Genomic DNA, 27518 nt, shown 5'->3' with positions numbered 1-27518 from the left:
AGGAAGGAAGGAAGGAAGGAAGGAAGGAAGGAAGGAAGGAAGGAAGGGAAGGAAGGAAAGGAAGGAAGGAAGGAAAGAAGAAGGAAAGAAGGAAAGAAAGAAGTTATAAGCATCCTATGTTTGAATCAAAAGTTTTACAATCATTGTATGCCCAGTGACTTTTTAAAGTAGTAGAAAAATAATGCAATGGGTACAGGTACTCTGAGTCTCCAGGTAGCAGAAAACACAACTCTTTCCTCGGTAACATGGATGTTATTGCAGTAGAATGCTACTTCAACAGGAAAATCCATTTATAAGGTCAAACTTGTAGAAGTCTTGAGAAAGACATTGTATTTGTCTTGTAAATTTTAATGTGTTTGTGGCCTCTGAGAACAATTTCATAGGTTGTTTTCTTTTGGAAATTAGTTATTTTCTTCTAAGACAAATAAAGTAAGAAAACCAGTTATGCTCTTCCCTATTTGTAAATACAGAGAAAAAATACACAACTAAAGCCACGGTGGAAATATAACTATTTTACAAATATTATGTAAAAAATATTTCTAAATGAAAATGTTAAGAAAAGATTAAAGATTTCTGTCTTTACTAGATTGTTATTCGATGTAAATCTTATTGCAGTTATCAACTAGCAATTGTACCAAACAAATCACAAGGTTATAAAATATACTTAAGTTAAGAGGCAAAGTGAATTAAAAGTTCCCTTTACTAAGCATATAAATTTGGTTTTTAACAAATATCTTCTGTAAAATTAAAATTTATCAAGAAAATGATAGAGTGGAAAATTCGTTATTTTAAGAGTTATTCGGTGTGAGTCATTTAAAAATAATGTAAAATACTGAATTTGACAGAATAAGTTACTGTAAAATATCTCCTCATATAAACTTTCAGGTTTTATTTAAATATTTTTATTTTGTATCATTTAAATATAATTAATTTACTAAATGTGACCTGCTTAAATATGAGAAGTTTTACCTTTTTGGATCTTATGTTAATTCAACAATAGCTAGCACTTTCAAAATGTTACATTTTTTAAACACCTTCCTTAGCCACTTCTGATTTTATTGAATTTATTCATGAAGTTGGCATTAACTTGACAAAAACAAGTGTGTGAAAAGTATTTTACCCTCTATGTATTTTGTATTTTATTATGTGATGGTTGATATATCTCACCTAAAGGATTGCGAATTTCAATCACTGGAGAAGGTCCACTCAAAGACACAGTGACCTCTTTTAGGCTGGGATCAAAAGGAATTCTCCAAGTATTTACAGCCTGTTCCAAATGATCTGTGGATAAGAGGTGAACTTTGGAGGCCTGTACTGCTTCTTCTACCCATTTTAATACCTATAAGAGAAAAAGAGAAGTGTAAGTGTTATCAGAAAACATTCGCAGTTTTATATCATTGCTGTTTCAGGTACTTTGGGTAATCAAATGACTCTGGCACATCCTGGACTGGTGTGAAATTTATTTCAGTCATTACTGAAGATAGGACTCTTTCTAATTCTGGTTAGTGTAGATTCAAAACAAAACGCTGGTTTAACCCATGTTCAAATTTCAAGTTTTCTATTTTGAATAATACATTCGAAATGAGACTACAGTGTACAAAATCAGTGAGGGGAGACATGCAGAGATATTACTGACAGTTTGCTATGTCTCAAGAGATAAGAACCTATTTAAAAACACAGTAGTGCTAACATGTGCAATCCCTTCTTCTTCTACTCTTTCTTTCCAGATTTTATTTCTTCCAGATGCAATTTGCAAAAGAAACCCACTTAGCAAATTATGAAATCCAATTTAAGTAAATTGGGCATATTAATTATTGTATTATACTGTAATTATATATAGTGTATTATAATATATTACAGCATACTAATTATAGAAAAATAATTGCAATGTCACTAAAATAGTCATTTTTATAATAAAGTGAATAAGTAACAATATAATGGGAAAAGCACTGCATTAAAGAGAATAGAAAAATATTTCAGGTTAGGATTTAATACCAAGTAGTGTATTCTTGAAAAATAGTCTTTAAAAATCATTAAGAAATTGGGTTATAAAAAGGTGTTAATGCCTCATTGTGAACAAGAAAAACTTTGAATCCATAGAAAGTTTCTGTACTAACAAAGATAATTTCCCTTTAGACAAATACTGCATGTCTGTACAGGTACTCCTCGGATGATCTTACAATTTTAAGTCACGATAACCTTTGATCACCTCATCTTTCTCTGGTTTACGTATCCCTTAAGACCGCATATCACCATGAAAATTTTCTTTTGTAATGAGGCATAAGACACTGAACAGAGCTGGATATTAAGCTAAAGTCAAGCTATTAATGATTAAACAAAAACATTTTTTGAAATTTCAGTGTAGGTGGTCACATATCAAGTAACCAAGCAATAAATAACTGTGCAGCATTTTTATTTTCTGTGAAAAGTATTCTTTTACTTTTTTTCCTTTTCTTTCCCCCTAAGGATAAGGGAAGCATCTAAGACTTATTATCACATAACAATATGAAGCAATCACATTCATCATAAAATAAATGTTTATTGTTCAAGATACTTTTCCAGGTACTAAGTATTGATGACCACATTTTTAGTCATTAGGACTTAGATTTCCCAAATGTTTTGCATTTCTTATATTTTTCATAAAAATTCCTGTCCTTGCTCCAGTATCAAAAACCATATCTCCTATTTCTTTGTGTATCCAAAACGAAGTATTATGCTCTATACATGATAAAGGTGTGTATATACTAATGTCAATGAAATTGGTCGTAACGGTAATAATACTTATGTTCTTATTAAAGAAATTCATAATACAGAAAATGCTGTTGAAAAAATGTATGTAAAATGTCCTCACAGTACCTCCACACAGTAATGCCACCTCACAGTGTTTTCACAGTCCACATACTTATACAATCTTAGCTTTCTCCCTCCCCAGCTAAATTCCCTTCTCTTCCCCTAGTTATTTCGGCCATTGCTGAAGTGTTTCAGCAATGACTTCACAGGCAAAGTAAAGTAATCTGACTATGAAAGACAGAAAAGTTTTCTGTAAACAACAAAAGAGGCAAATTCAAACCAGACAGAAGAGAGAATCTGAGCAAGAACACTGAGACAGAGACAGAAGTACTCCAAATATGTTGGGAACATGAGTGACTACATCTGGCTGCAGTGAAGTGCTCAGATAAAAAAGAAGATGAGGCTGGAAGCCTGTGTCAGGACCAGACAATGAATGGTCATTTTAAGTCAGGCTATGACATTTGGATTTCATCCTAGAGATCCCATGAAAATTACTAAAGGGCTTCAAGCAGAGGAGTGACACACTGAAATGATATTTTAAAAAGAAAAATCTGTAGTGTCATCACGGATGAATTGAGCAAAAAAACAAAATTTAATACAACTAATTACCCCATAAATCATATGACGTATTTCCCCAAAATTTAACCTTACAAAGAACATGGAGTTTTACATATGAAATAAAATATATTTGTTTAACGAAGCAGATGCCATTTTTGAAAAATGGGTTCTTAATGATCTATCATGCTTGAAGAGAAGGGTATGGATCACTCTGCTTATCAAATCCATCCATATGACTAGAGACCAGACTGACTGTAACTAACATTGACCATACATAGAACACATATTTTAGTAATCAGAGTGTTGACATTTTTATGTCAACATAAAACAAGGCTATAAGGGTCTGCCTAACTAAAAAAAAAGAAAAGAAAAGAAAAGAAAGAAAAAAGAAAGGATTGTTGTTGGGCCTCAGAAAGCATTTGATAAATTTCACTGATAATAATTTTGAGGATAATGTCTGATACAGAGACTGAAGAGGGCAAAGAAGAGAAATTAAACAAATGGACAGAATATCTGTTTTAAGGACAAGACACATAATCTGGTCATAAATGATTCTCAATAGAAAAGAAAGAAAAATAGAACACAAGTACCACTAAGAATTGTGAGATATTTCAAGTTTAATAATGAAATGAAATGGCATTAATAGAGATGGAAGTCATTTTTTACATACATCCTTCATTAAATTTATAGTCTATGTCTGGGTGGCTCCACAAATATATCTTTCCTTCAAACCCAATGCAAAGAGGTTATGATATATTGCTGGAAAGCTATCTTGTTGTCTGTTAGTTACACATGAAGGTCCCTAAGTCTTGAGTATTCATAGGAAAATGGAAGCTTTCCTAATTTGGCTGCATGTTTGTGAAGCAAGTGTGTTCAAATGGTACAGAATATAAGCGGGCTTTGGTTTACTCTTAATAATGCTTCCAATTCATCAACATTTATGAGGCTTTCACAAAGGGATTACCATATATCATAATATTACTTGTTGGGAAAGACATAGTGCAGACTTCTGTCAAGAGTCTCAAATCACTTTTTTTATCCACTTATAAGAAAAATCAAATTGAAAACAGATGCAACTTGTTTTATTAGAAAATACAGATACTACCAATATGTGAATAAAAGTAGATCACTGCAAGCTACAGAATGTACCATAAATGAGGTTTCTGGCTTCTCAGGGTGCCAGACACAAGAAAATTAAAAATCTCTAATTGTCTAACTATGAGAAATGTTCTCATGAGATTAGAAATCATCCTCTATTATAAAGAAAAAAGAATAAAACTAGAATAATGTGAGAGCCTACAAATTATGCATTTTTATCAACACAAAAGCTTTTTAAAATCCCTAGATAACTATTTATATAGTGCATTAAAAGTTTTAATGTAAAAACGGTTCTCTGACAATTTGTAACAGTTTATATCTACAAAGGGCCTCCGAGACCATCTAATCCACCTCCTTAATTTGATAGATGAAAAAACTGATATTTCAGAGTTCTTGTGCCTTTAAAACATCTAACAAATTGGATTCTGGCTCAACAGTTATATTTTTACGTAAGTCCCTTGTGTACTCTCATAGTTTAAAGATTTTGCGGTCCATGCTATAACCAATACTTAAAAATAGTCCATATATCTACTCAACTCTAAAATAAGATACAATTACAGTTTTAAAGCACAAAACCAGCACACATTATTATGAATGTTAAGACAGTAGGAATAGAAGTGAAGTCAATTTTTGCATACATATTCATGAACCGAACTTGAAGAATAGCTTTGTTTGGAAGAGCATTTCTTAGGTTATGCATTACATCTGAATGAATTTCCCCAGGACATCCTTTGTCTTCCTGGCAAGAAAGGGGAAGTATGGTGAGGTGTTCAATACAGTTCTCAATTATGCCTTTATTCGTATTTTGTGGTTGCTGCTGTTACTTTTTATCCATCTTTCCTTCTAAATTGTAAGTTCTATGAGGGCAGAGACCATACCTGATTTGTTTGCTACTATAGTCCCTGAACCTAATATAGTACATGAAATATAGCAGATTCCTTATTAAATATGTGTGGGAGGGAGAGATAAAAGAAGAAAGAAAAGGACAAGAGAGAGAGAAAATGGAAGGGAGGGAAGAATTTTAAATCAGGTCTTTACCTGGAGTTAAGTGTGTGCTAAAAGACAGTATTTTGGTCCTGTGTGCATTTGTGACAGTCCTTTCTCAGCACTGAATTTTCTGCATTGAAGCTGAATAGAGTTAAAACCTGTACGCATGGTTTTAAATGTGAACATCACACTGTATTGAGTTTTTATTTTATTTAGTTGTTTAGCTTAGGATTTTTAAATGCAAAGGAAAATTTCACATAATTAAGCCAGTTTTTAAGAAATGCAAAAATTCATGCATTTTTCTCAGTCACACTTGATAGAGATTTTTCCAGCTCAGTGATGGTAGAAAGTTGATTAGGTGTAAATGCATCCACCTGATAAGTGAAGCTTGATCTAGAAAAAAAAATTGTGTAAAATTAACACTAACACCAGTAAGCACACAGCAGTGCTTATTAGATGCTGGATACCTCTAAAAGTCTTATATTGACCTTCACAACTGCCATTTGCATAGGTACATAGCTACAATTATTTCCATTTTACAGATGAATAAAAACGAATGAAATATGCAAACATGCCAAAGTTCATAAGACACACAACTACTAAGAAGGCAGCACTTGCCTGTTGGTCCCATAATCTTGTCTTTCACTTTCTATTTTCTGAGTTAGCATTAGGAAAAAAAATTGACAGTTTTCAAGAGTGAATCTGAAATAATAGCTAGTGAAAAACAAAAATTCATTGCAGGTGTTTTTAAAATGAAATGGCATGCCACACATAATGAATAGATTACCTGTATATTTTTATCACCATTTTGGCAGCAAATTGTTAAGAGTTACACTATATAAAAATATTAAAGCCTTTAAATCCATATTGTATTTGATATGAAAAAGATTTGCTACATTTCCAAGACAATCGTTTTGTAGTAAATCCTACATTATAGCAATGGCAGGCTTTACAAAACCTCTGACCTGGCTAAGACAGATGCCTATCTGGATAACCAGGAGAGTCCATCTCTCTGGGTTCAAATTCATTCCTATCCTGCAGTATAGCATGGAACCTATGCTTCCAATTTTGCTTAGAAGTCACTAAGCATTTATTGAGCATCCAGGTGGGAATATGAAGGACGAACTCAGAGATTTGAATCTGACGTTAATTTGAAAGACTCAGGTCACTGATCTAATGGAATTTAAAGCCATGAATCCCCTTGCAGGCCCTGTCCACAAGAATGTAGACAAAAGAAGATATACATCATCCTGTGAAAATAAACTTAAACATCCATATATAATGGCTCAGAAAAGAGCCTGGGAGCAAGTCTCCCCTTGTTCTGATGCTGGCAAATTTCGGATGATGATTTACTCTTTGTACATGTGCCTATAGATGGCAAAGGTATCACTTGTGCCAACACAAGTGTTCTAGGCTTCCAAGCAATTAGATTTCTCATGGTAGATGAATGAGCTGGCCTTCAGACTTTTATACAGCACTTCTCTTAGTTAGTTCAAGTCTACTCCTGAGGATGGATCCACTCAGAGGCTGACAAATCCAGTGTCATGGTTGTTAGATTTAGCAAAACCACCAGGAAATATCACCACTTGAGACTTTTTGAGAGGGTCTTCCCCTAATAATATCCATTTATATTACTCTTTGGGTGTTGTGTGCCTATTTAATTTGGAAAATTCTACAGTGAGTTTTAACAATAGTAAGTGCTCATAAACAAGTGTGGCTGGTGATGTTTTGTATAGCCATAAATGCTCATGCAAAATAAGAAATAATTTACAGGATTTTTTAAAAAAGGCTTTCTGATGGTTGATGGGTGCTGACGAGTTGATGGGTGCAGCACACCAACATGGCACAGGTATACATATGTAACAAACCTGCACGTTATGCACATGTACCCTAGAACTTAAAGTATAATTTAAAAAAAAAAAAAAAAGGCTTTCTGCTGGAACTAAAATTTTACTCAGTTTATATGGAGAATATGGGTTGGAGGAGCTTAGAAATTGGAATGGCATTAGAAAATCTGGGCTCAGTGGGGACTCTAGAGGGGATTAGTGAAAAGAGTAACTCTCAATTTCAACTCAGTGAGCACCCAAAACTTGTGTAAAACTTCCACACCTTCTACATGATGAAAGTTTTATAATACACAACAGCTGAAAAAATAAAAGCACACTTTAGACATTTCTGAACAGTGAAATCATTCCTGCTAGTTTTATTTTAAAGTGTCAAGGTATATTTCATTAATTTATCTTCATAAAATTATTGTGTCAGAATTTCAATGTGTTACAAATGAGAGAGGAAATTTAGCTTGCCAGAAAAATATGTTTTACTTAAAATAATACAAATATAGAAAATTAACTTTTATCATTCATGTCCCTCACTGAATCTTTTTTTGTTTGCTTGGGTTTTTTGCTTGCTTGTTTCACATGTTTTTTTCCTTCGTCATCTAAACACCTGTCTATTTTAGAATGGCCAAATCTCAGTGAGTTCAGTTGTTCCATGGAAACTTTCTAGTTTTAAAAGGAAAAAAAGTTATAAAAACACATACATACATACATTCATATGCATACATACATACACGTAGACATATATATGTACATACATATATGTCAGTTATGGTCTTATCGCTAGCTACCCGGAAAGCAGGAAAAACTTCAAACCATACTTAGGCTATGAGTAACAAAAACAACTCCTAGTTAGGGAGGCACGTAAGCATTATTGATATTACAGGCTCCTAGCTCTGACTTTTTCTCCTCATTCATACCCTTTATTTATTTACCTATCCATATATGCATACACACTCACACATTTAATAAGGCATGCAGGTATAGTAGTTACATATAACACTATTGCACATATGTTTGAAATGACTAATCTGGACTCCATGAATGGCTTCAGGGTCATCTATGAAATCCCCAAAATCATTTGCAAAATTATATAGATAGATAGATATGGACATAGTACATGGGAGGAAGGGTCATAGTTTGGCCAGATTTTCAAAAGGAGATGGGAGGGACAGTTTAGAAAACAACTTTACAGAGGTATCCTCTCTTCCATAGAAGTCTTTTACATTACTAAAACAAACAAAAAAATTATATAAAAAAAGTATCTGAACATCTTTTTGAAAATAGATAAGTTAGAGTGTGAAATAATTCACACTGCAAAGGATTCCTCAATTCATAAGTGGATATAGGCTCCTTCCAAGTGTTTTTATAGTTATTAAATAAAAAATTAAGAGAAGAAGAACTATGAACTAAAGTATTACAGAGTACTAAAATAATTTTTAATTTTTAGTTACTAAGGAAAGTAGATCTTTATATGTTCTAATCTGCTCTTCCCACCCCCAACATATACTGGAAGGATGTAAAAATACAAAATTGTCTGGTTTATACTTGACATGTAGAAATCCTATTAGTTCCTGCTAGCATATATAAAGGTTAGAAAAATCCTTCCCAAAAGACCTCAAAATACAGACCTCATTTCAAAGAACAATTTAGTAGGGTCTAGGATCTGGTTTTTAGGTTTAGGCACTTAATTTCAACTGGGAATAGGTCTATTTTGGGAAGAACTTATTCTTTGGTACGGGTACATATGTATTGAACCCAAAGGCTTTTAATGTCAGTAAGGAAGAATCATTGACTACCCCATTGGCGTCTGGAGGCAAAGTGATGCTGGAAACTAAAGCATAACTGGATGGTTGTTTTGATGGCTACCATTTAAACAGCACTTATATGCTAAGCTCCATGCTAAGAATGTTACAAATTTTACCTCATTCATTTTTTCTATATTCTATAAATATTAATATTTACTTTTTCAGTAAATTATAGATTTCTAGTAAGTATAAAACTCAAAAAGGGCACAGGACTCTAAATCCTATTCTCTTAACCATTGTTACATTATAACATGGGGTGAATTTCTTTGTACCTCCATTACCCCTCATTTCTACCTTTGAAAGAAACTTCAACTCCAACTGGCCCAGAAAAAGAAAGAAAAAAGAAGGAAATAAGAAAGGGAAGAAGAAAGAGAGAGAGTTGGGGAGAGAAAGAAACAAATACATTATAGATTTTGTGCTGCTAAGGGCCTAGGTCATAATAATTGAAGGGTGATTCAACATATTTTGAGTATAATTTTGACTACACAATTAACAAATTATGTCCTGGCTTAAGATGCAACCCCCATTTAGAATATAAATCCATTATCCTGTCATGTGCTTATTGGGTTTAGAAATAATACAGATGAAGTGATTTAGATGCATTAAACATTTAATAGAATTTTCTTGATTAAATTAATTTCCCAATAGAAGTGCTGGCTGAGGCTCCCTCACTTTCAGACAGAAGTTAGATGGGGACTACCAACATTTACCTTCATGACTTAACTGTTCTTAAGCTTTCCTGTTGGTTTGCACTCATTTTGATTGACATACTCTTTAGATACTTTAAGGTATTCAATCAAGTTTTAGGCAAGTTTCATCAATTTCTGGGCCTTTCGGCCAATAAAAAGAACCTTGTGTATATCTCTACTCTGATTATGTCTTGATCCTAAAGCGAAGTTCTCAAGATCTCATCATATTCTCTGTATTTCCAAATAGTCTCCTAATATACTAATAATCTCTTCAAAAACAAGGAGCTTTAGGAAGTATACATTCAAATGTCATATAATAGAGCATACGATAGTGCATTGGATATGCAGATAAATTGGAGGATTGCAAAGGTCCAACCATTTCAGACGTTCCATGAGGCATAAATGCTAGTGGCAATGTTTCCTTCAGGCAGTCAAAAAGATGAGCCATCTATGTGGACTAAAATTATTGGGAAATACTTTATAGAGATGGTAAAAATGCAACATTATATGGTTTTTAAAATCTGGCACCACGCACAAAAATCTCACTAACACTAACTCTTTCCAGATCTCCTCTAATCTTTATAAAGGACGTTTCGATTTATATAACAACCTGGATTTTACTGGTAAGGTTAGCAATAATATAGGTGAATATTCAGCAGTTGCCAGACATCTTTAATAAATTACAGCAAAACTTTATTAGCTCTCACAACTAAATCATCACTCCAGAGATGGTAGTTGGAAACAACTGTACAAATCTTAGAAATCCTATGGGAAAAGAAAAAAGTAAAGCAAGAATCCAAATTTTGGAAATAAATGAAAGCAATGGATTAAATCAGAGAAAGTCAGACTCATCAGCATACCAAACAGTAATCTAGATGCCTGAGAAAGGGAGAGTTTGAAAGTAAAGAAGAAACAGAGGCAGGAGGACATTTTCAGCATGTTGAGGAGGAGAGGAGGAAAAAAAGGAAAAGAAAAAAGCATCCAACACATAGGCTTGTTAGGGTCTTTGAAATAAATATTGTTTTTATTTATTTTAAATCTAATTATCACAATACATATATTAACAACTCAAGAATGAGACAGATGTATGGCCTGTAAAGGGGTTTCATATTAAGTCAATGAACATTTAAGTATGGTTTCACCAAATAGTGGGTTCTGTGCTAGATACACAAAGGTGACAAAGTATGTTGCCTGCCTATAGTAACTTATAGTGACAAAATAGAACACTCATTCATTTGGGATTTGCCAACAGAAACTAGGATAACATCTCTCTCTGTTTTACCACTGCTAAACGGTGTTTCTGAACAAAACTGTTCTGTATCTCCAACTGGAGGGCAACAGAGAGAAGTCTCAGCAAAAGATAATAGAACATAAATGTTCTCCAAAATGCCTTCTATTCAGTGGCAGATCTGGGTTGTGTGGGCCTCAAGCTTACACAACTGGGAAGTCCTTAGAAAATATGAAATTATGAAGAGTTTCCTCAAGTGAGAAAATAGTTCACATAAATTTCAAATTGTTAAAAGCCGACAAATACTGCAAATCTCACAAAATCTAGAAATTAAGAACAATTTTGTTAACATTTGACAAGAGTCTGTGGCATTTTTTTCGCTGCATTTTTGGCTATATAACCTTTGAATGTCTCCTACTATGACAAAAAAGTTGTAGTATTTATATTCTCTACAGAAATAACAGAAAGATAATTTTTATTCTTTTCCAGGAAGCTTCAAAACTTTCAACTTTACATATAGCTATACTTGTGTTTGTAGTATTGATAGAAATATGGGTCCGAAACAATAGCGAAGATCTCCCCAGTGTCACTGGACACTAAGGAACATGTACCAGAGGAGAAGTTGAAGTCGAAGGATACAATGGTCTTATCATAGCTTAAATATCTTACTTCTGCAAAATTCCCCCTCAATTTGTAACTCTGTGAACACATTTTTATTACCCTTTTTAGAGCCTTGGAAGGGGTCCACACAAAAGAAGGGCCCTGAAGCTTAAGTTTTGTTGCCTTCACTCAATCTGCATTCACTTCCATTCTTTGGATGACACATTGATTGCAACCCATTTGCCACACCAATCAAATGGCGACTATCAATGTCTGATTTTTTTTAGCTGTCTGAAGACCAGTCAACAGTGAGTTTCAGTACCTTCTTCGCTTTTCAGTAGCTGTAGATACAATCACATTCTTAGACTTAACTGTTGAGTAAATGAACAAGGGCCATTTAAAGTAACTGGCATTAGGTACTACAAAATCTCTAAAATGAACTAAACTAGATATGTATACCTCTCCAGAGTAGGCTCTGTGGACCTTCTTGTCATCAGAATACTTGCTTCTGAGTTCCTTCCTGAGCTGAAATCTAGGATTTGTTGCTTCGATGCAGGATCTACAAAAGTATTCTGTGGTATTAGGACCAGGGTTCATTGAGACCCTGACCATCACTAAGACTGCTATAAGCTAGGACCCATCTCCCTTGATATATGTGGTACTTCTATTAAAATAGCTACCTTTCTAGCTAAAAAAAAAGTCTCCTTATAGTTTAATTGGTATTGTTACTTTTGCTGTTAGCAAATTTCCAAGTCTTCATTCTTTTTCAGACAATAGACAGGCTTCTGATCTCCTGACTCTGGAGAATGGAGAATGGAGTGAACGAACTGTTCACTCTCTCTCAACTTCCTAACTTGCTCCTCCCTGTGGATATTCAACCTTAGTGAATTTATTGCCCCAGATTAACTGGGAGAAGAGGCACTCCCCACAGTGATGTTGTCTCTGTCTCTCAACAGGACCTAATTAACTTTTAGAATCCCAGCCCCATCCATGTTCTGTTCTCTGTATTACGCCCATAGGTGAAAGTGTCCTCTATAGGGGGAGGTCCACCACTTTCCAGCTTCAGTTCCTATGTCTGAGTGTTGTTGGGTAAATATGAAATAAGGTGTGAAACAGAAGATCCTTTCTATTTTGCAGTTCAGTTTTGCCATTAATACTATTATAATCGTTATTGAAAAAATCTGCTTATTTCCTCCATTTTATAGGATCAACTGGAGGAGTGGGTGGGGTGGATAGGTAATTAGTTTCCTGAAATCTTTAACATGCATAACAAGGAAAAGTAAATGCAAACAGTCAGTCTAGAGGGGAGCGGATGAGTTAAATATCAAGAAGGGGGACCTTATCTCTTAAAAGCTAGCTAATAATAGGAGAGAGAACATCCTTCAGGGATCAAGAGGAGCTAAACTATTTTAGGGGTTTATAGTCTAGTGGGAAAGACATGTAAATAAATAATAGAAAATGTATGTCAGGTATAAAGGCAAAGAAAATGGTCAAATCTGGTTTGTTTTTATCTGGAAAGGTGACCAGGCATACTTGAGATCGAAAATTGAAGGATGAGCAGGATGCAAATGGATGAGCAGAGGGAGAACATCTGGGACAGAATAAATAACATGTTCAAAGGCAATATAATCAGCCATATCAGAAAAGACACTCAAGTGTGTCATGGCTGGTGTGTGTGTATACAGTGGTAAGTGATGAGGGTAGGAAGAATTTGGAAGTATGTGGCAGTCCTCACATGCTGTGCTGGATGGCAGATCTTACCCTGAAGATCTATGGAAGCCATTGAAGGAGTTCAGAAACAGGATGTTACATCAAGTTTGTATTTAAGAAGGATCCTACTGGACGAATGTGGTGGAGGGATTTGAAGGGAAAGGCTGGAAGCAGAATGATCAGTAATGTGGCAGCCAGAACAGGCAAAAAATAAATAAACAATCAATAATGTGGCAGTTAGAATAGAATAGAAAAAATAAAGAAAAGTAATGGAAATGAAGAAGAGAAAATCGATTCCAAAGATATCTTAGATTCAATGTTCCCTAGGTAACAATTTAAACTGAGATATGAAAAAGAAGAAAAAGTCTAGGATGACTCAGCTTCCTAGCTTGAGAAGCAAAAGGAATGATGATGCCATTTAACGATGGCCAGAATTACAAAAGGAAAGTTGGTTCAAGAGGCATCACCTTAAAGAATCAATACTTTGCCAATTCAAAGGAACATAGAAAATTAAAACACCATCAAGGTATATTTGAAATTTACTTCAGACAAAATGTTATAACTGATTATGGATGATCATATTTTTTTAAAAACTATTTAAAAGAAAACTCTCAAGTTATAGTATACCCACAAATCAAATAGTAAGTACACTCATTCATTTTGGATTCCTTCACAATAGAGGTTTGCAAAACTATTCTGTTCATGACTATTAGACCTATCCATATATTAGAACAATTAGGAGAATGCCAGTTCCTCTACTGATTGTTTAACACTGAGATTCAGCTTGACCAAAGTTTTGAGGCATCAATTCCAATGAACTTTGCTTCTCTGCTTAGCACAAATGAAATACATTATTTTATATTACCTATTCTGTTTCAAATTTTGTTTTTAAATGTTTTATCATAATAGTAATAAATGCTATGTAAAAATGTAAAATAAAGAATCATAGAAAAAATAACATATTATTGTACTACCTGCAAATAATTGTCTTCTATATTTTGGTTTTTCTTTCCATATGTATATGGGTGTACATGTATGAGTTTTTGTGTGTTCTTACACAAGGCTTATTATACTATACATATGTTTACCCTTATTTCAATACATATTATTAATACTAGGTACTCACCCATCTAGTAGACATTTGGAAATGCAAAAGACATTAAAAAGAGTTCATGTCCTGAAGCATATTTTAGAATTATTAAATGAGACTAGCCAGGCGCGGTGGCTCATGCCTGTAACCCCAGCACTTGGGGAGGCCGAGGTGGGCAGATCACGAGGTCAGGAGCTCGAGACCATCCTGGCTAACATGGTTAAACCCTGTCTGTACTAAAAATACAAAAGAAAATTAGCCGGGTGTGGTGGCGGGCACCTGTAGTCCCAGCTACTTGGGAGGCTGAGGCAGGAGAATGGCATGAATCCAGGAGGGGGAGCTTGCAGTGAATTGAGATTGTACCACTGCACTCCAGCCTGGGTGACACAGCGAGACTCCGTCTCCAAAAAAAAAAAAAAAAAAAAAAATTATTAAATGAGACTATAACAATATACTTATGGTTGGAGTTAGGAAACAAACCAAATGCAGCAATTTATAAGTTATGAACTAATCAGTGTCTTGCTTACCAAGGAAAAAGGCAAATCCTAATACTATGTATTCTTTACCCAATGACAATGTAAGAAAGGTCTTACACATGCTCATTCAGTATGAGGCTCTTAACATGCACCCCATCATTGCCTGGTTGTACTCAGCACTTTGAGTTTCCAGACCACAAAAGAAATACTTGGAAATTCATCATGGTTCCATAAAACTATTGCACTGATCCCTTGGTGATTTTCTAAGGCCTTGTTTTGTAAATGAAACATTGTGACAGACAGAAGGGAATAGACCTTTCTCATTTCTGAGTCATAATTAATTATTATTGTAATTAGCCACGCACTCTGTACAAACTTCTGGAATTAAATATACTGAAGTCAGCACCTTTAATTTTAGAACAATTAAGAGATACAGCTTTATGATTCAGTAAGAGACCAAATGTCTTGGCCTGAACATTCCTGAGTAGGAAAGAATATTGCCAAGAAAAAATGACCACAGTATTGCTCTCAGCAATCACAGGATAAAGAAATGGAAGTATAGGATAATTATCTAATACTCAAAACCCACAAAATATCTTGGAACATACAAAAAAATCAATAAGAACTATTAATTCATTAGGGATTTAATGCAAAGATTTTAAACCATGGCTTTTACTTGCAAGATATATTTACAATAGATAGTTGTAGCATCAGTGAGGCTCAAATGCTTTCTTTCTAACTTTATTTCCCAGTAAACAATGCTAGTATTAATTGTAAATATGTGTAAACAAAAAATAAATAATATGAATCTAAGGAAGTAACCAACAAATTGTTAAGTCACCCCCAACTTCCAGGAATTAGCATAATTCTGTGACTCCGAAGTTAGGAGTCAAATGGATAACTCTGGAGACTAAATAAAATGGTCAGTAGATTTCCACAAAGCCAAAAGTAAATGTAGTTAAATATCAACAGAAAGATATTGCCAGAAACTACCCAAACTACAGTGTCAAGAAAAAAAAAACAAAAATGAGTAATGGTAATAGCTTCAGTAATTATTTTCATGTGAATCCTATAGCTCAATCGAAAGTACTTGTCTTCTATAACTGTGACCACACTTCTCAAAGAAAATCCAAAAACCTTGTTGGAAGCTCTTCTAAACCTATACAAAAACTTAAATAAAATAATCATACAATACACATCTACTAGAATGGCTAAAATGAAAAAGACAGAAAACACCAAATGTTGGTGCAGCAGTAGAACAGTCAGGATTCTTACAGACAGGTAAGGGGAATATAAATGGAAACAACTTTGGAAAAAGGTTACATGGCATCTGCTAAAGATGAACACTCATGCGCAGTGATCCATGTTTCCCACTTCTAGATACATATCCAAGAAAAATTAGTACATTTGTATAACAAATCAAATGTCCTAGAGTGTTTGGAACAATGCTATTTGCATTAGATCAAAACTGGAAATTACTCATGTATATATCAACAGTGGAAAGGAGAAATAGACTGTGGTATATTCACAAAATAGAATACTATACATCAACGAGAATGAACAATCTGCAACCACATGCAATGATGTGGCTGAATCTCACAAACAGAATGTTGAACAAAAGAAGCAACTGAAGTGTACTGTATGATTTCATTTATACGAAGGACACAATTTGCTAAACTAATCTATTTATTTTATTTTATTTTATTTATTTATTTTTTTTATTTTGAGATGGAGTCTCACTCTGCTGCCCAGGCTGGAGTGCAGTGGTGCGATCTCGGTTCACGGCAAGCTCCGCCTCCGGGGTTCAAGCCATTCTCCTGCTTCAGCCTCCAGAGTAGCTGGGACTATAGGCACCTGCCACCACGTCCGGCTGATTTTTTGTAATCTATGTTTTTTGACGCCAGTATAATGATAAACCATGTGACCAGAAAACAGTATGAAGGACAGTTTTGTGGAGTCCTGATAATGTACTGTTTCTCAGTCTGAGTGCTAGCTACCCAGGATACATTGAGTTTGTGAAAATGTATTAAGCTGTATGCTTATGTGTACTTTTCCGTACTTCAATGAAAATTTTAAAATAAAAGAAAATAACAATAATTCATAAAAGCACTTTTCTAAACAAGCATGTTTCTTATATTTGTGAAGTTTAATTTAATTAAAACAGTTTCACTAATTCAATCAAAGAAGCTCAAGTACATATCTGATGCTGTAGTGTATCCTAAGGGAGTAAGATGGAAAAAAAAAAAGGTTTTCGTGGTAGCAAAATTTACAATGATGCTGGACAATATACCAGACACTCAGAAAACCATTAGGAAACAATAAATAATTGTTAATATTAATTGCTAATATAAATATGTTAATACAGTACACACTGATTTTCCAACTCTTAACATGTCATAAATCCTAAAATGCACCATTATTTTCTGTGCCAGTTAGAAAGGAAAAACACTTCCAATCAACCTATATAATATGCCACTGATTGTAAAATAAATTTCATTTAGGAGTCATTGAATTGTTTCACTGTTTAAAAAATGTTACTTAGTATGGATGAGAAAATGTGTCATAACACATTTTCTGCAGAAATAGTTAAGTACTGCAGACTTACTTGCTAGGAAGTCAGACTAGGAAAGTATACACATGGCAGGTGGATGCTTGTAGGACTTATATACTAAGAGGGACAAAAGATGGCCCTTGAAAGATGGAAAGGAAAGAAGTTAAAAGCTAAAAAGTGAGGTTATTTCAGGTTAAAGAAGCAGAAGTGCCGAGGCAGCAAAGTACCCAACACTGTGTAGGGGCAGACAAAAGATAGCCTAATTAGAGTGGGGAATGGAGTATTAGGAAATACCTGGAGATACATTTGGATGGCAAGGCCAGGCCAGATTATAGAAGGGCTGGAATTCCAACAAAAACTATTTGGACACCGTTCAACTGGCAGTAGACTTTAAAACAGGGGCAGGGCGTGATGAAAGTGATATTTGGGGAAGCTTATCTTACTGGATTGGGTAGGGAAAAGTAGAAGTCAAGAAAGAATAAATTATTGCAGTAACCCAGGTGTGAAGTGATGAAGACTTGGGCAAGAGAGCTGACATTAGAGTGCATTAAATAAAATTTTCCATAATATATCTGTATGATACATTTCATATGTAAAACTAAATTTGATGTGGTGAACACAATTTTCTAAAAAAAAAACTACATGCTTTTTCTTTTTTAATAAACATTTAAGATGAGAAAATTTGAATATATATTTTTATCTCTAAATACATTTTGTGCAAGTAAGAGATGAATTAAAAAGACTTATAATGAGAAACAAGCATCCCCAAACTTTTCAAAGGAGATGCATTGTAGCTTTATCTTCAAGTTTCATAAGACCTAAGTTTCTTAAACACCTAATCAAGGAATCTCTTAGGTATTTACCTACTTAACTACATATGTTGGATGTTTACTTCATTTAAATTAGACATGACTATTAGTCATTCCAGCATATACACAATTGGGCTTTTCTTTTCTGCTGTTTCTCTGTTTCTCTGTTTCCACCCACTCACCCCATCTCTTTTTCTTTTTCTTCCAATAGAAAATGCAGTATAAAGGCTGTAAGTGTTTGAAGCTCTGAGCCCTGCATGTTCTATTGGAAGAAAACTGTAACCAGAGCAGAAAGAGAGAGAGAGAGAGATGGTACAAAATCTATGTAGTCTTCATCACTGAGTTATGTAAATGATGCTTATCTGTCTTTAGACAGAATCTCAGGGACGCAGTAAGCATTTAGACACTTTTTTTAATTTAAAAAGGCAGATTACCAGTTGGTGAATCCTTATAGAATGACTACAAAATTGTAAAGAGACTACTTTTAAATCAAATCTGGTATCATATGCATGCCATAGAATCATTCCTTTGAGCCATAATACTATGAAAAGCATGGTATTACTGGCATAGCAAAAAAGACAACTGGAATTAATTTTTCCTTGGAAGTTTTATGGATTGCTGGTAGATGACTGGCCACTATGCCTCCTTTATGCAGGATAGATAACTAAATGAGATAATGTGTCTGGCACTGGGAAATCAAATTATCTACTTCTCCAAAATCTTCTCATTAACCTAGTTATAGACATACAGTGATGTTTATAAATCTCAGTAACAGAGCAATAAGCAGTAAGCCTATACCTTAAGAAATCTAATTTAGAGGACTGAATATAGAAACATACTCCCTTACTATAGTGACATGTAGTGCAATCATACTAGTGGTTTAGAGAAAAGGAAAAAAAAAAAACTTCAGGAAATTTGTCACTAGAGTAATTTTTAACACAGGTAATAAGGAAATACTTAATATTTACATATATAACATGATAATTTCAGAAAATAATGGGATCATATTATTTAGTTCTCTGCTTAAACTATAATTCTCAATGGATATAAATGTTGCCTAATGATTTTTCTTTTTTGCTTGTTAATTATCTTTTTTTATTATTATTATACTTTAAGTTCTAGGGTACATGTGCACAACATGCAGGTTTGTTACATATGTATACATGTGCCATGTTGGTGTGCTGCACCCATTAACTCATCATTTCCATTAGGTATATCTCCTAATGCTATCCCTCCCCTCTCCCCCCTCCCCACAATAGGCCCCAGTGTGTGATGTTCCCCTTCCTGTGTCCAAGTGATCTCATTGTTCAATTCTCACCTATGAGTGAGAACATGCCGTATTTGGTTTTCCGTTCTTGCGATAGTTTGCTGAGAATGATGGTTTCCAGCTGCATCCATGTCCCTACAAAGGACACAAACTCATCCTTTTTTATGGCTGCATAGTATTCCATGGTGTATATGTGTCACATTTTCTTAATCCAGTCTGTCATTGATGGACATTTGGGTTGATTCCAAGTCTTTGCTATTGTGAATAGTGCCGCAATAAACATACGTGTGCATGTGTCTTTATAGCAGCATGATTTATAATCCTTTGGGTATACCCCCAGTAATGGGATGGCTGGGTCAAATGGTATTTCTAGTTCTAGATCTTTGAGGAATCACCACACTGTTTTCCACAATGGTTGAACTAGTTTACAGTCCTACCAATAGTGTAAAAGTGTTCCTATTTCTCCACATCCTCTCCAGCACCTGTTGTTTCCTGATTTTTTTAAATGTTTGCCATTCTAACTGGTGTGAGATGGTATCTCATTGTGGTTTTGATTTGCATTTCTCTGATGGCGAGTGATGATGAGCATTTTTTCATGTGTCTGTTGGCTGTATGAATGTCTGCTTTTGAGAAGTGTCTGTTCACATCCTTTGCCCACTTTTTGATGGGGTTGTTTGCTTTTCTCTTGTAAATTTGTTTGAGTTCTTTGTAGGTTCTGGATATTAGCCCTTTGTCAGATGAGTAGATTGCAAAAATTTTCTTCCATTCTGTAGGTTGCCTGTTCACTCTGATGGTAGTTTCTTTTGCTACTCAGAAGCTCTTTAGTTTAATTAGACCCCATTTGTCAATTTTGGCTTTTGTTGCCATTGCTTTTGGTGTTTTAGACATGAAGTCCTTGCCCATGCCTATGTCCTGAATGGTATCACCTAGGTTTTCTTCTAGGATTTTTTTTTTTTTTTTTTTTTTTTTGAGACGGAGTCTCGCTCTGTCACCCAGGCTGGAGTGCAGTGGCCGGATCTCAGCTCACTGCAAGCTCCGCCTCCCGGGTTTATGCCATTCTCCTGCCTCAGCCTCCCAAGTAGCTGGGACTACAGGCGCCCACCACCTCGCCTGGCTAGTTTTTTGTATTTTTTTTAGTAGAGACGGGGTTTCACCGTGTTAGCCAGGATGGTCTTGATCTCCTGACCTCATGATCCGCCCGTCTCAACCTCCCAAAGTGGTGGGATTACAGGCTTGAGCCACCGCGCCCGGCCTCTTCTAGGATTTTTATGGTTTTAGGTCTAACATTTAAGTCTCTAATCCATCTTGAATTAATTTTCGTATAAGGAGTAAGGAAAGGATGCAGTTTCAGCTTTCTACTTATGGCTAGCCAATTTTCCCAGCACTATTTATTAAATAGGGAATCCTTTTCCATTTCTTGTTTTTGTCAGGTTTGTCAAAGATCAGATGGCTGTAGATGTGTGGTATTATTTCTGAGGGCTCTGTTCTGTTCCATTGGTCTGTATCTCTGTTTTGGTTACGTACCATGCTATTTTGGTTACTGTAGCCTTGTAGTATAGTTTGAAGTCAGGTAGCATGATGCCTCCAGCTTTGTTCTTTTGACGTAGGATTGTCTTTGCAATGCGGGCTCTTTTTTGGTTCCATATGAACTTTAAAGCAGTTTCTTCCAATTCTGTGAAGAAAGTCATTGGTAGCTTGATGGGGATGGCATTGAATCTATAAATTACCTTGGGCAGTATGGCCATTTTCACAATATTGATTCTTCCTATCCATGAGCATGGTATGTTCTTCCATTTGTTTGTGTACTCTTTTATTTCACTGAGCAATGCTTTGTAGTTCTCCTTGAAGAGGTCCTTTACCTCCCTTGTAAGTGGGATTCCCAGGTATTTTATTCTCTTTGAAGCTATTGTGAATGGGAGTTCATTCATGATTTGGCTCTTTGTTTCTCTGTTACTGGTGTATAAGAACGCTTGTGATTTTTGCACATTGATTTTGTATCCTGAGACTTTGCTGATTTGCTTATCAGCTTAAGGAGATTTTGGGCTGAGACAATGGGGTTTTCTAAATATACAATCTTGTCATCTGCAAACAGGGACAATTTGACTTCTTCTTTTCCTAACTGAATACCCTTTATTTCTTTCTCTTGCCTGATTGCCCTAGCCAGAACTTCCAACATTATGTTGAATAGGAGTGGTGAGAGAGGACGTTCCTGCCTTGTGCCAGTTTTCAAAGGGAATGCTTCCAGTTTTTGCCCATTCAGTATGATATTGGCTGTGGGTTTGTCATAAATAGCTCTTATTATTTTGAGATACGTCCCATCAATACCGAATTTATTGAGAGTTTTTAGCATGAAGGGCTGTTGAATTTGTCAAAGGCCTTTTCTGCATCTATTGAGATAATCATGTGGTTTTTGTCTTTGGTTCTGTTCATATGCTGGATTACATTTATTGATTTACGTATGTTGAACCAGCCTTGCATCCCAGCGATGAAGCCCACTTGATCATGGTGGATAAGCTTTTTGATGTGCTGCTGGATTTGCTTTGCCAGTATTTTATTGAGGATTTTTGCATCGATGTTCATCAGGGATATTGGTCTAAAATTCTCTTTATTTGTTGTGTCTCTGCCAGGCTTTGGTATCAGGATGCTGTTGGCCTCATAAAATGAGTTAGGGAGGGTTCCCTCTTTTTCTATTGCTTGGAATAGTTTCAGAAGGAATGGTACCAGCTCCTCCTTGTACCTCTGGTAGAATTCAGCTGTGAATCCGTCTGGTCCTGGACTTTTTTTTGCTTGGTAGGCTATTAATTATTGCCTAAATTTTGGAGCCTGCTATTGGTCTATTCAGGGATTCAACTTCTTCCTGATTTAGTCTTGGGAGACTGTAAGTGTCCAGAAAACTATCCATTTCTTCTAGGTTTTCTAGTTTATTTGTGTAGAGGTGTTTATAGTATTCTCTGATGGCAGTCTGTATTTCTTTGGGGTCAGTGATGATATCCCCTTTATCATTTTTTATTGCATCTATTTGATTCTTCTCTCTTTTCTTCTTTGTTAGTCTTGCTAGCAGTCTACCAATTTGTTGATCTTTTCAAAAAACCAGCTCCTGGATTCATTGATCTTTTGGAGGGTTTTTGTGTCTCTATCTCCTTCAGTTCTGCTCTGATCTTAGTTATGTCTTGCCTTCTGCTAGCCTTTGAATGTGTTTGCTCTTACTTCTCTAGTTCTTTTAATTGTGATGTTAGGGTGTCAATTTTAGGTCTTTCCAGCTTTCTCTTGTGGGCATTTAGTACTATAAATTTCCCTCTACACACTGCTTTAAATGTGTCCCAGAGATTCTGGTATGTTGTATCTTTGTTCTCATTGGTTTCAAAGAACATCTTTATTTCTGCCTTCATTTCCTTATGTACCCAGTAGTCATTCAGGAGCAGGTTGTTCAGTTTCCATGTAGTTGAGTGGTTTTGATTGAGTTTCTTAGTCCTGAGTTCTAGTTTGATTGCACTGTGGTCTGAGAGACAGTTTGTTATAATTTCTGTTCTTTTACATTTTCTGAGGAGTGCTTTACTTCCAACTATGTAGTCAATTTTGGAATAAGTGTGATTTCGTGCTGAGAAGAATGTATATTCTGTTGATTTGGGGTGGAGAGTTCTGTAGATGTCTATTAGGTCCACTTGGTGCAGAGTTGAGTTCAATTCCTGGATATCCTTGTTAACTTTCTGTCTTGTTGATCTGTCTAATGTTGACAGTGGGGTGTTAAAGTTTCCCATTATTATTGTATGCTAGTCTAAGTCTCTTTATAAGTCTCTAAGGACTTGCTTTATGAATCTGGGTGCTCCTGTATTGGGTGCATATATATTTAGGATAGTTAGCTCTTCCTGATGAATTGATCCCTTTACCATTATATAATGGCCTTGTCTTTTTTGATTTTTGATGGTTTAAAGTCTGTTTTATCAGAGACTAGGATTGTAACCCCTGCTTTTTTGTTTGTTTGTTTTCCATTTGCTTGGTAGATCTTCCTCCATCTCTTTATTTTGAGCCTATGTGTGTCTCTGCATGTGAGATGGGTCTCCTGAATACAGCGAACTGATGGGTCTTGACTCTTTATCCAATTTGCCAGTCTGTGTCTTTTAATTGGACCATTTAATCCACTTACATTTAAGGTTAATATTGTTATGTGTGAACTTGATCCTGTCATCATGATATTAGCTGGTTATTTCGCTCGTTAGTTGATGCAGTTTCTTCCTAGCATCGATGGACTTTACATTTTGAAATGTTTTTGCAATGGCTGGTACCTGTTGTTCCTTTCCATGTTTAGTGCTTCCTTCAGGATCTCTTGTAGGGCAGGCCTGGTGATGAAAAAACCTCTCAGCATTTGCTTGTCTGTAAAGGATTTTAGTTCTCCTTCACTTATGAAACTTAGTTTGATTGGATATGAAATTCTGGGTTGAAAATTCTTTTCTTTAAGAATGTTGAATATCGGCCCCCACTCTCTTCTGGGTTGGAGAGTTTCTGCCGAGAGATCTGCTATTAAGTCTGATGGGTTTCCCTTTGTGGGTAACCCGACCTTTCTCTCTGGCTGCCCTTAACATTTTTTCCTTCATTTTAACTTTGGTGAATCTGACAATTATGTGTCTTGGAGTTGCTCTTCTCGAGGAGTATCTTTGTGGCATTCTCTGTATTTCCTGAATTTGAATGTTGGCCTGCCTTACTAGGTTGGGGAAGTCCTCCTGGATGATATCCTGCAGAGTGTTTTCCAAGTTGGTTCCATTTTCCCCATCACTTTCAGTCACACCAATCAGACATAGATTTGGTCTTTTCACATAATCCCATACTTCTTGGAGGCTTTGTTCATTTCTTTTTACTCTTTTTTCTCTACATTTCTCTTCTCACTTCATTCATTTGATCTTCAATCACTGATAATCTTTCTTCCAGCTGATCGAGTAGGTTACTGTAGCTTGTGCATTTGTCACGTAGTTCTCGTGTCATGGTTTTCATGTCTATCAGTTCTTTTAAGGTCTTCTCTGCATTGATTATTCTAGTTATCCATTCATCCATTCTTTTTTCAAGGTTTTTAGTTTCTTTGCGCTGGTTACATAGTTCCTCCTTTAGCTCTGAGAAGTTTGATCGACTGAAGCCTTCTTCTCTCAACTCGTCAAAGCCATTCTCTGTCCAGCTTTGTTCCATTGCTGGCGATAAGCTGCATTTGGAGGGGGAGATGGCCTCTGATTTTTTTGAATTTCCAGCTTTTCTGCACTACTTTTTCCCCTTCTTTGTGGTTTTATCTGCCTTTGATGTTTGATGATGGTGACGTACTGATGGGGTTTTGGTGTGGGTGTCCTTTCTGTTTGTTAGTTTTCCTTCTAACAGTCAGGACCCTCAGCTGTAGGTCTGTTGGAGTTTGCTTGAGGTCCACTCCAGACCCTTTTTGCCTGGGTATCAGCAGCGGAGGCTACAGAAGATAAGAAGATAGAATATTGCTGAACAGCGAGTGTTGCTGTCTGATTCTTGCTCTGGAAGCTTCATCTCAGGGTGTATCCAGCCGTGTGAGGTGTAATGTGTCGCTCTGCACCTAGTAGGGGTATATCTTCCAGTTAGGACCCACTTGAGCAGGCAGTCTGTCAGTTGTTCTCAGATCTCAATCTCCATGCTGGGAGAACCACTGCTCTCTTCAAAGCTCTCAGACAGGGACTTTTACATCTGCAGAGGTTTCTGCTGCTTTTTGTTTAGCTATGCACTTTCCCCAGAGGTGGAGTCTACAGAGGCAAGCAGGCCTCCTTGAGCTGTGGTGTGCTCCACCCAATTCGAGCTTCCTGGTGGCTTTGTTTATCTACTTAAGCCTAAGCAATGGCAGGCGCTCCTGCCCCAGCCTTGCTGCTGCCTTGCAGTTAGATCTCCGACTGCTCTGCTACCAATGAGGGAGGCTCCGTGGGTGTGGGACCCTCCAGGCCAGGTGTGGGATATAATCTCTTGGTATGCCGTTAGCTAAGACCCTTGGTAAAGCACAGTATTAGGGTAGGAGTTACTGGATTTTCCAGGTGTTATGTTTCTCAATTTCCCTTGGCTAGGAAAAGGAATTCCCTTCCCCCTTGTGCTTCCCAGGTGAGGAGATGCCTCACCCTGCTTCAGCTCTCACTGGTCAGGCTGCACCTGCGGACCAGCATCAACTGTACGAAACACCCCAGTAAGATGAACCCGGTACCTCAGTTGAAAATACAGAAATCGCCCATCTTCTATGTCACTCACTCTAGGAGCTGGAGGCTGGAACTGTTCCTATTCTGCCTAATGATTTTCAAAAACCATATAATCATGGTCTTTATGTCTGTATGCCTTTATATGGGCAAACTAGCTATTGTACTTCCTTGTATGAGTTTGTCGAGATATTATCTATCCTTTTCTGTACAGTGTCTTTATGAAGTAACTTAGTAATGTATCTTCATTCTTAAGAATAATGACTAATTTGTTTCTAATATACTGAATTGTTAATTCCTTTAATAACCTTTGCTCCTCTGAAATCCTCCAACTTTTCACAGTTCTCATGACAAACAAGAACCCCTACCAAAGAAAAACATAAAGTGAAGGCATGTCCAAGGATGGCATTATAAACCATTCTGAAAGATATATTAGTGTGATTTTTCTTTTTAATTATTAATGCTCAACTTGACAACATTTTAAGAGTATAGGTCTTCTGTTATTTGTAGTTATACTATTTTACCAGTTTATACAAAACAATCATATTTGTGTCTCCAAAATCAATAATGTTCAATCCTTTGATATGACCAATGCCATTCTTTAAGACTTTTTTTCAGAATAATCAATATATGATATAATAAAGTAAAAGTGCTCTGATTTTGAGATATCATGCTCTTTGCACTTTTCTTCTTTAGTCCCCCTTGGGTCCTTTATAAAATATTCCTCATAAAGTGTGATCAGCTTTCCCAAACAAGTGACAGTGTTTGATTGATTGACTTAGTAACCTGTTTCAGACACTTTCAAATCAATTTTGTTTCATGAGAGACTGCCAAGTTAGAAATTGCCCTTCTACAAATAACTAAAGCCATTAGGCAAAATATAGAAAGTAACTTTTTTTAGGTGTAACAGATAGAATAGGATTGTCACCCTTGAGAGATGACAAAAAAGTGAGATGAGCTTAGGATTTCTAGCTGGAGGCAATTTCCAGCCTGGAAATATAATTCAGTTAAAAAGACAGAAATCTGAGTTGGGGGAAGCTGAAGCAGTTAGATTTTTAAGGGCAGAATTATAGAGAAAAGGGAGCTATGAAAACAAGAGCACCCAGATATCTGCATAGGGAGCCTTTTGATTCTTTGTCTAAATAACAGTCTGTGCATGCAAAAGGTAAGCCCCAGGAGGTTAAGAGAGAACCACTTTCTACAATGGAAATATTACTTGAGATAAATAAGATAAAAATTCCTAGAGTTCACACAGGACCAGTAATTACATGAGTTCTTTTCAGCCTCATTGAAATAATGAGACCTCATCGAACACATGCTGAAATTAGAAGAGGCCACAAAAGGGCCACATCTTATAGGTAGAACTAAGTTAACCATGGAATAAAGGTATTTTTAAAACTCATTCTATAGTAACTTTCTAAAGCCTCAAAGGATCAACCAAATAACCTACTCTCTGTCATACAAGTCCAATGATTTTTAAATGAATACAACAAAAATCCAATACTCAACAATAACTAATATCTAGCCTAGAATTCAAAATCACTAGACATATTAAAAAGCAAAAAAAAGGCCGGGCGCGGTGGCTCAAGCCTGTAATCCCAGCACTTTGGGAGGCCGAGGCAGGCAGATCACGAGGTCAGGAGATCAAGACCATCCTGGCTAACACGGTGAAACCCTGTCTCTACTAAAAAAATACAAAAAACTAGCCGGGCGAGGTGGCGGGTGCCTGTAGTCCCAGCTACTCGGGAGGCTGAGGCAGGAGAATGGCGTAAACCCGGGAGGCGGAGCTTGCAGTGAGCTGAGATCTGGCCACTGCACTCCAGCCTGGGTGGCAGAGCGAGAC

At 35.9% G+C, this 27518-nt stretch overlaps 1 protein-coding gene across 1 annotated transcript in view; it reads right to left on the bottom strand.

Moving 5' to 3' along the window:
- HMCN1 (hemicentin 1) overlaps window positions 1-27518 on the bottom strand; it is a 454750-nt gene that overhangs the window by 285666 nt on the left and 141566 nt on the right. Inside the window, exon 5 of the mRNA XM_023203379.3 lies at window positions 1168-1339. Coding sequence (XP_023059147.2) covers window positions 1168-1339 — 172 coding nt within the window. The remainder of the gene's footprint in view (window positions 1-1167; window positions 1340-27518) is intronic.

This window comes from Piliocolobus tephrosceles, chromosome 1 (genome assembly GCF_002776525.5).
Source record: "Piliocolobus tephrosceles isolate RC106 chromosome 1, ASM277652v3, whole genome shotgun sequence".
NCBI classification, from domain to species: domain Eukaryota; kingdom Metazoa; phylum Chordata; class Mammalia; order Primates; family Cercopithecidae; genus Piliocolobus; species Piliocolobus tephrosceles.
This window is presented reverse-complemented; position numbering and strand designations above follow the sequence as displayed.